This window comes from Plectropomus leopardus, chromosome 6 (assembly GCF_026936395.1).
Source record: "Plectropomus leopardus strain MGB_pleo_1.0 chromosome 6, ASM2693639v1, whole genome shotgun sequence".
In the NCBI taxonomy this organism is placed as follows: Eukaryota; Metazoa; Chordata; class Actinopteri; order Perciformes; family Serranidae; genus Plectropomus; species Plectropomus leopardus.
Genome location: NC_142181.1, coordinates 7,629,175 through 7,639,389, shown reverse-complemented (window position 1 = coordinate 7,639,389; position 10,215 = coordinate 7,629,175). Strand labels below are relative to the sequence as shown.

At 39.7% G+C, this 10,215-nt stretch overlaps 1 protein-coding gene across 2 annotated transcripts; it reads right to left on the bottom strand.

Moving 5' to 3' along the window:
• Positions 1 to 546: 546 nt before the first annotated feature.
• Positions 547 to 9,874, bottom strand: tagln (transgelin). 2 transcript variants are annotated; one of them, XM_042486523.2, is made up of 6 exons: positions 9,718 to 9,864; positions 3,118 to 3,160; positions 2,060 to 2,248; positions 1,762 to 1,933; positions 1,463 to 1,565; positions 547 to 1,359 (listed from the first exon to the last, which is right to left on the bottom strand). In XM_042486523.2, the coding sequence occupies exons 2-6, from the start codon at positions 3,127 to 3,129 to the stop codon at positions 1,221 to 1,223; spliced, it is 615 nt and encodes a 204-aa protein (XP_042342457.1). In that variant the 5' UTR covers positions 3,130 to 3,160; positions 9,718 to 9,864; the 3' UTR covers positions 547 to 1,220. The 2 variants fall into 2 exon arrangements, with proteins under 2 accessions (XP_042342457.1, XP_042342458.1); XM_042486524.2 differs by lacking the exon at positions 3,118 to 3,160 and having other exon boundaries at positions 9,718 to 9,874.
• Between the last annotated feature and the right edge of the window lie 341 nt (positions 9,875 to 10,215).

The following is a 10,215-nucleotide window of genomic DNA, read 5'->3' as shown; positions in this document are numbered from 1 at the left end:
GAATGTCTTAATTATTTGATGTCAAAGTGAGCCTTGTATAACCAGCAAAACTAAAATGTGCATTCCATTGAAATCCTGAGTTGAAAAACTGAGTTAATACGCATGCCTTAGCTCACCACTACTCTGTGCATGCAGCTATTTATTATGCTGAATAATTTCAAATAATAAGATTTTTAGCAAAAATGCATTTATTTGGTAAGTACTTAGTATACAACTGGATTCATTAAACTTGGGCTATACTGCATGAGTTTTGTGAGTTTTTAATTAGATGGTTTGATATAGTTTTGCTGTTTACTGAAGAATTTCCTCAGTTTTTGGATTTTTCGTACAGGCCTCGTGAGGCATGCAAGAAAAACTGTTTTCTTCACTACTTCAGTGCAACACCTGGTGAATAATTGTTACCCAAATCATAATTTCAAGGGTGAAGTATTCCTTGAAGACATACTATCCTTTTAAATATTGGTTACATGATTGGTGATACTTTTTTCAGTCTTCTCTTTGAATGGTCAAACTGAAACACCCAAAATCAGAATCACATCTCAGAAATGTATTTCAAAGTCATTATTTAATAAGACAATGTACAAAAATATTGGTGCTGATACAGCAGGCGTAGCATTGTGGGAAGTGGTAGGTAAGAACAATCAACAAGGAACAATATTGGAAATTATACGAAGCACAGGTGCGCCATGGATTATATCACAATTTGGAAAAAAATATCCTTTCTGTAATTAATGTAAACACAGACTGATATTTGTGTTGGAACTAGAACAAATGTTTCGAAAATCTAGGAGATAAAATGCCATAATTCAGACATTGCAAGCCATTAGAGATGAGACGGTGGTCAGTTATCTGTAATATCATTGCTGTTTCATATTGGAACAGCTCAACTTTTTGCACATTGTCATCTTGTTTTTACCTCCAAGGCAATGCATTGGTCTTTCTTATTGTAACTGTTTTGGTTTAAGACTACATTCAGTTGTACTTGTCCTAACTGCAGTGGGAAGGACTAAGCATGGTGAGCTCAGCGATGATCACCAGTGCAAGCATATACATAAGGGGGGCTCGGGGCAAGTGTCAAAACCAGGAAGGAGGGGGTACTTTTTAGGAACTAATTTCTAAAGCAGAAAATGTTCTATGATGAAAGGGGAGTCATAGTGGACCGGTTAGATGTTTACAGGCTCTAAGAAGGTGTAAGGGGCTGAAGAAGTTTTGGGTAGATTTTAAAGGATCTGTCGGGGTCTTCCATAGCTCATGCCCTCCTGACTGGCTCCCTTATTGGACCCCATCTGTAGGCCAATCACGTTTTTGCCCGCCTTCATCTGGTCATCACTGAACTCCCTCTTGTTCTCCTGGGCTTTCCTGCAACACATCATTGAAAATGTCATTAATACCACAGTGTTCTCGACTTACTCTAATTGGAGTCGGTTGATAATGCAGTTGACAATTCACGTATTGGACATACTTGAAGAACCAGTTAGGGTCTCCATTGTATGTGCCTTCATCCTTAGTGATGGCCAAGCTTCCCAGAGCCGACAGGGTCCTCTGCACTGCTGCCAGGTCCTTACCTGTCCCCACACACAAATAAAGCTAGGATTATTAACTCTACGCATCAAATTATGATGTTTCTGAATGCATATTGAATATTCAAGCATCTTTTCCACTACCACATAACCAAAGAGCTTCAAGCCAAGCCAGGTCTTGTCTTCTTGCATTAAATGTTATTAGTAATAATTGTATGTAAGTCTACAAAACCCTTCTCACCTTCCCAAAGGTCCACAGTCTGGAACATGTCAGTCTTGGTGACGCCGTACTTTTCAGAAGCATTTAGGAACTGGGAAATCTGCTCCATCTGTTTAAAGGCCATGGGTGAGCTCTGGATCTTCTTCACAGGTTTCTCTCCAGGAAACAGACTGTTTATCAGTTCGCTTAGAACCTGGGGAGGACAGATTTATTGGCATAAAGTAGAGGAAGGGGTGGAAAAGAAAGAGAGGCATAAAAAAAAGATGATTAACATTTAAGATTTCAGAAACAGGTAATCAAACACGCAAGTTGCACTCACACATCCGTCTTTCAGCCAGGCCTGGAAGCCCATTTTGCCTGCCTCTGGCTTTCCCACACCAGAGCCACACTGACGGCTGATCCACTCCACCAGGATCAGCTCCAGCTCCGGGTCGTACTTGCTGTCGATCTTATCCTGAACCTGCCGGCTCAAGCCGAAGGATGGACCTTTGTTAGCCATGCCGACTCCCTGAGAGGTAGGCGTGAAACAGAGGAAGGGGGGAAAGATTGAGGAGGAGAGGACAGTGAGATGAAGTAACAGAGAGAGTTGAAGAAAAAGTAAATGGAAAATTGTCTCTGGAGACAGTATATATTCCAACAAAATGTGACTATCAGTAGTTTTTAATTTCCATTGTTATCATCCATATTTCCCATTCTGTCAATTAACAGCAAGGCATATATTCAGCACAGCATACACATTTTATAAGCGTACAGTTTTCTTATGCGTCAACATCCCCATATTGCTGCCTTCAAGTCCAAAATGTTTGTAATTGGGCGATACAAACAACAGCTAACATTCACATTGCAGTAAAATTTGGATGTAGCCTGTATGCACAAACATGCAATGGTGTGCAAATAATTACTTACCAACCCACACAAACAGATACCCCTCCGCAATATACACCAATACAAACATTGAGGACATGCAGATCAAAAGCGTGTATTTTTAGCATCAATGCTCAGCACTTGATTTGGACACTTTTTCCAGAACAGTGGCATTAACAGCATTGTCTCCTAATACACACCATTTATGCCTATCAGGACCTGTGTCCCAGGCAAAGTGGTGTGCATTGGGAGCTCTATTTCAGCCAGCTTAGTTTTTTTGTTGCATTTTTTGCTCCTTCAACACACACACACACACACACACACACACACACACACACACACACACACACACGCACACACACACACACACACACACACACACACACTTCCCCTTCTGGTCTCTGTCAACACATATATCATTGCCAGACTTTTTTTGTCTTATGCTTCTTTATTGCCTTTGGGCCAACAGCCAAGTGCAAAACCCATATCAAAGTGCTGTCTGCACCATCCAACCTTTGTTGCCATCTTGATGTCAGGTCACTTCAACTTCTAGTCCCTGGGGAGGTTCAAAGTTCAAATGTTAAAGATTAAAACCCAGTGGCTGACTGCCTCATCTCTGTCTTGGCATGTGGAATCTGTCTATGAACAATATGCAACCCTTGAGTGTATTGCTGGAGTCTGTTTCCATTGGTCACAGGATTTTTCCAATGGTCTGTAGTAATTATCATTTTAGTACTCGAGATTGGTCTTGCTCTTGAGACCACTTTTAGAGGAACTCAGTCTCATTTCGGAGTTGAATGTATTTTGACTCGGTCATGTCTCGTTATTGGACATAGTGGACTCCGGATTTCTAATCAAGACTGGTCCAAACCACAAAGGATTTATTTGTTAACACAATTACTGTGATTGAATGTAAAACTTCCTTCTTCAAATTCAGCCAATCACATAAGTCATTTGTAGTTTGCTTTTTTTTGTTGTCACGATAACAGCAGCCACCATTCGCTCACTTGGGAGCAGATCCATGCAGACGACATGAAGAGACGCAGTGTGGTTGTTTGGGAGCAGAGATGCCAATTCGTCTGTAATCAAGTTTGGCTACCTCAACCGAAGATAATTCGTATGCAAAACAACAAACAAAAAAAACCACTGGGCTGAGTGCAAGTTATGCAAGGCAGTGCTTACTGAGACGGCTGGGACAACGTCAAACTTCTATCGGCTAAATACATTTCAAGACTTTTCATGTGTCAGGTAAGTCTGTCTCATCATATTGCAAATATGCACACTACTATGAAGAGAATATAAAGGTAGAGATCGAAAGAACAGTAACTAGGCCTGGCTCTCTTTCTTCCCTTTGTTACACCCCTCCCACTGTCTTGGAGGCTGACATGGCCAGCTTCATCAGGCAGCTGGGAGGGTCGTTAGCTTGATTAGGCCCACCTGGGCCTTCTCAGGCTATAAAAGCTGACCTGAGTTCACTAGCTTTGTCCCTTCTTCCAGCAGACATCCACCCCTGCATTGTTGGTTTTGGATGGTTTGATCATTTTTGCATGTCTTATCTGAATACATTATAAATGTCTTTAGTAAATCTCTTGTGAAGGCCTCCCTCTTTATCACATACATTGAGCCATTTTGTGACACCTTCACCTAATTTGTTTTTACCTTTTTCTGAAATTATTTTCCTCCATTGCTCCCCTACATCCTTTCCTGACTTTCTTAAACTGATATGAGGGCATGAAAATCCTAAAAACTGTAAATACAAAAGTTTCCTCAGACCTGCAACATCTGAAACAGGGGTGAATACTCAGCTGGCATTTTCTCATCTTTTAAACTGTGCATTGTCACACATCCAACAGACAGGGAGCAATCATACTGTGTTTAAAGATGGACCACATGAAGACACCTCAAAAGTGAAGCCAGAACATCTTGGCCGCCCCCTGGTGGCTAGCTGCATTATAGCTCTTAAACCCTGCCTCCTCCATGTTAGTGAATGGGACAAACTGAAAACTAAAAGTATATGCCAAATAATTTCTTCCCAAAGATGCTTTGTCATTTTAGGTAGTTTCTATCACACTAACATTTTTTAAGTGTTTCGTTTTAATTAGTTATTTGATAAAAAAGGGGGATTAAGGTCATGATTGACAGCTGTGTCTGCAAGTCAGTGTGCTTGCAATCAATGGCACCACTCGTGATTACTCTGTTTGGGCAGAAACTCCATGAAGCTCGCTAATAGAAATACTCGATGCTGCACAGACTCCAAATGACATTACTGGGATACATGGGCTTCCTTTTTGCACAGTGTTGAGACGTGTCATTCATATTCATATACAGTCGATGGGAGCATCATTATCAATGATTTTGGAGTTAGTTGTGTTAGTGCTCATGTAAATATACACATATAGATGTACTCTCAGAGATTACTTATCTTTGGATACCTAAGTACACCTTATTTCCTTACTGTCAGTCTTTACTTTTACTTACAGTAAGTGAAGTCAAATTTTAGGTGCAGGACTCAGTAAGAGTAGAGGTTTTTTTTCCTTGTGGTAATGCTAAAAAAAGCTTTTGCACTCCTGCTCCACCCGGCAAATAGATTTACTGCATGTCTGCATATTACAGTCTGCATGCCAACGGCATTAATGGATTCATGCCCAGAGTGTCCTCAGAGTGTTACCACCAACCCTGTTTAATATTCTTTGTGTTCCCTGTTGTGCTTTTCCAGGCCGCAAGAAACCAAACACACATGCTGGGCAACACGCTCACTTACATACAACCACAAGTCCAGATACTATATTTAATTTTTTTCATCTGTCTGTCTCGCTCTTACTGGTACACACACATACTGACATGCATCATGATATAATTATTATTACGGAGTAATATTTGTCTGATGCGGTGTTAACTAGCATTTTTTTTCTCAAGTGGCCTGTGGCTCTTATCCTCATAAACTCTCTGGACCACAATTGCAAATCATACACAATACACTATTCGTAGGGGAAGACATAGAAGTTACATTCACCAAATTGTGCACTCAATGCCCTCTTGTGTCTTGGGAAGACAAGGGAAGCACTATTTGTCCCATAACTCCTGTATCAGTCTGTATGTGTGCTGCATGACAACCATACAAACATCACGTATTATTTTAAGAGGTCAGACAAGTCCGTTAGGGTCTGGTCTCTATTTCTGGAATTTATGTGTATCTAGGGATCTGTTGTTATCCTTGGGACCCGGCCCAGGTCCAGTTTATGGGCAAAACAAGCTGCTGTCTGGCTGCTTCTCTTTAGTATTTAAGGCAGTGTTCACTTGATATATAATATAAAGCAGTGAAGCTAAAACTCCCTTTTCAGCAAACATAACCTACAGCATGAGTCACTCACTATAGTATCTAGCAAGGGATGCTACATTAAATTCTACAAGTTATTACTAGAAGTGCGCCTACAATTGCTCCTGCTATAAGTGCTAAAACTATAACTGCTGCAGCTTATTTCTACTGGTATTAATACAAAAGCTACCTGTGTAACTGTTACTGCCAGGGCACTGAGAAGCCTGGAATGATAAGTTTGGTTTTGTCTACATTTTTTTATGTAATTAGTGTCATTACTAAATTTAAATTGGCTGAATAAATCAGTTGAATGACTGAAAAAAAAGCTCCCCAAGGGCCCTCTCATCCTGTAAAGGCACAAAACTGATTTAGTCCGCCTCTGCACTAGGATTTGTCTCTAAGCTAAATGAGTGACTGCCTATGCTGGTTCCCCAAAAATAAAAGAAAGAAAGTGAACAGACTTTGTATAAAAAAAAGAAAAGAAAGAAATATCAAAAGATGCATGAATATCATTGGGTCTAAAGAGGGAAAGCTGGCCCCCGCAGAAACTGCTTATGCATGTAGGGTCCAGAATTTGGTGCTACGCCCCTGGTTACTGCTGCTGCTGCTGCAACTTTTGCTGCTGCATCAACAACAGTATTAAAATTATACTTTAATAGAATCAAGCTGTCCATGCATTAAATCTGTCTCTGAAACCATAAAATGATTAGCCTACTACAACTGCCACGAAGAGTGCTGCTGTACTGGTACTGTTTGTAGTTTACTCAGTCAGTGCCAGACCTAGCGCATTCAGTGCCCCATTTGTATTTACAGAGAAAAAGAACAAGAACTGATGAGAAATGAGCAAAAGTAAAACAACCTTACAAGCAAACAGTAATAAGATAACACAGTATAAGCAAATTAACGAATTTTGTATTTGCACTGCTGCCTGAATGGCTTTTCTATTTTCTATGTTTTCTTATTATAATTTTCTTGACATTCTCTCTGCTATTTCCCCTTTATGTTTGAGTGGTTGAATGTCAGAAAAATGATAGTTTTTTTTTTTGGAGTGGGTTCACAATTTTAAGGCACTGCCCTCTGGGTGGCGGTCTATATCACCTATAGGAAGACTAATGATGGTTATGATAACACATTAAAGGAGAGAAAAAGTATTACTATGTAAGTCATCCAGTGTGTCCAGTGAATGTTTCTAAGATTAAAAAAACTGTGAAAGAGCAAATCAATTTAAGAAATGACCTTGAACATGATTATAAACTATGAAACAAATGGGAAACTATGGAAATAAAGTAAAAAACTCAAGTGTCCTTTCAGAGGCGCTGTATCCCACAAACATGACATCATCACCTCCGTCTCTCCATCCATCTCTAACAGATGTGTTTTTCCTGCTCTGTTTCTCTGTTACCATGGTAAATCCGCCTAATGCCAGAACAGGAAACCAGTGTGAGGGGCTGTGGCAACTGTGGCAGCCTGAGAGGACATGGCGTCATGCGGCCTTGCCTCTATAGTTAACTAGCTAACCTTCATATAATTTAGTATATATAAACTGTCAGGGATTCATTCAGATCAGTTACCATCTTAGAGGTCAGGGTTACTCATGAACCGGCGAAATCTTGGCTTGATAAGAGTTCAGCAGTGTTGATGTCATCAAAGTCCTCTGCTAGCTGATGTATAGTACTGTACATCCTTAATATATGGATGGCTCTGTTTTATGCCAGCAGCGCAGCAATCTACTGCTTTGCTCAGACGTGCCAGACGTTTATGAGCACTGAAATCATTTTCTCAAACTGCTGCCAAGACCCTTCATTGTTGTGATTATTCTGACAAATTTTTATATCTGCTGCGTGTCTGAGCCGATGTATTTCTACTGACTCTGGAGTAGAGGTGGTGCTGTCAGATTCAGTCCCTCTGTGCTCTGCTTTGTTTATGTGCTGCCACAGGATTGGCAGAGGAGATAGTGTTATCTGCTCCTTTTGCTACTGCTCAGTAGCTGAGCTGCCTACTGGTACTTCCCTTCTGGCCTGGTTTTACTGGAATCACTGGATGTGCTGCCATCTTTAAAGGTCTTCAGTCCAGACATCGCAGCAAGCTTTTAGATGTGGCAGAAGTTTTTTTTTGTTTGTTTGTTTCGTTATCATAGAACACACATTTTCATAAATAGCAGGGGTAGGCGTCACCAGAGGCCTCACTATGATCATGATACAATATTATTGCAATTTTTAACAACTGCAGTATGCTGAGTATTGCGGTGGAATATATTGCGGTTTATTACTATTTTTATTTGCAAATTACATCCCCAAAGGAAAACTTTGTCAACATTTGTTTTATGTAATGAGACAAAGTTTTCAGTCTGTTCATCTCACTTCATTCATTATTATTGCAGCAAAATCTACCTAGTAGACTAAAGAGCAATTGATTATATTAATTATATATTCCCTTTCCTAGGAAACACTTCAGGGCATATCCCTCTTTTTACATTACTCACATCCATGAGCTGTATTGCAGTATTTATTACATCTGAACTATTTATCACATTTACACAAAAAATAATTCACTGCATAATCGCCTATGTTGAAGTTGCTGCTCTATACTTGAAGTTGGTGCTTGTATGTTTTATTTGTGCCTTCCTTTAACTGTAATTGTATTACTTTTATTTAGCACTTACATACCTTACTTAGCACTTTTTATACTTTTTCTATTCTTTTGTTTGTACTTGTATGTTTGGAAGAAACAGCATTATAATCCCATCTATGTCTTGCTCATATGGCAGAACTGTCAACAAACTTGACTTTGACTGATTCTATAAAGTTAAATTTGTATTTTTTGATATCATTAATTGATATAATAATAAAAATTAAAAACAACAACACTTGGGGTTCGGGTAACGATACAGTATTGCCACATAAAAAACACTGCAATACTATGCTATATTGATTTTTTTTACCCCCAACCCTAGTGAATAGAGAGTGGAGATCTGTTTCTGCATGTCTGTGTTAATGTATCTGTCTTTCTAAAATATGCCACTCTGTCTACATGCATCCCTGTGCTCGTCACGAAGTCTGATTACTTTTAATGCTTTGGAAATTCACAGACTTTCAAAGCCCCATGTATGGCAGTGGGTCATTTCCTTACACAAATAAAAGTATGCACACTGATCGAGATATGGCAGCATTGAGCTCTCATCTCACCTAACATGGAAACTACAGTATATTAACCATCTGAACTATATTATAGGATTAACACTACAATGACACAATCCTCTGTAACAATTAAGTTAATCAAAAAATATCAAAATCCAAATATCAATTTGTATTTTTTTAATGATTATTATAAAACGGAAAACATATGATCAATCATTAAAACTAAGAGTATTCCAACAGGTATAAACAAACAAGATTGAAAGCAACAGTCACTAAATCAGATATGATTATTATTATAATATACGATACTCATATAATCTACAGAAACAACTTCTTAAAACTCAAAGAACCTTAATTATTCTCAACTACTTTACTGGTTTGACCTCTCCTTGGACTTTTTGATGATTATATTGCTCTTATTTTGAAATGATTACAACGTCTACTTTTATTACATTATATTCAAACACAAAAGATGAAGAACTCCTATTTTATAGTGAGGAGTGAGGAAAACTTCAGAACTGACTGGTCCATAAAGCAATGCCTCTTGACAAGCCATCAACCACTTTTTCCTACTAACAGTCCCAAATCCAGTTCAGCTGGAGCTTTATCCAGTCTGGAATAATAAAAAGTAAATAGAAAGCACATGAAAAGTATACTCACTGTGTGAAGGAATAGGTCAGTTCTCTGCGGGCTACTAGTGCAGTGTGTGGGGCTGAGAGTGGAGGCTTGACTGAGTGTTTGTATATGCTTCGCAGGGACCTCCCTCTCAAAAATGCTGGCTTAAAAGGAGCAGATGAGGAAAGATGACTTCACTAGTCTACCAAGAGATACAGGGAAAGGTAGGGAGGGAGGGCGGAGGGAGGGAGCTGTGAGGGAGAAATCAGGAAGGAGAGAGGGGAAGGAAAAGAAAAGGAAACTTCATCCTTAAAAGGGCATGGCCTTTCAGCAGCTCCGCTCTGGCTGTCCGTGCGTCTCTTCCCCTCACGTCGAGTTAAAAAGCCCGGCCTTATTTGGGTAGAGCTGCTCCATGTAGAGTGCAGTCTGCAGCCAGGCAGCGGTGGTTTGGTCAGCAGGAATTCTCCAAATACTTTCACCACATCCCTCCTCGTTCAAAGAAGTGGCAGCAAGATGTTGAGGGAGAGGATGGGGGCTGATGGG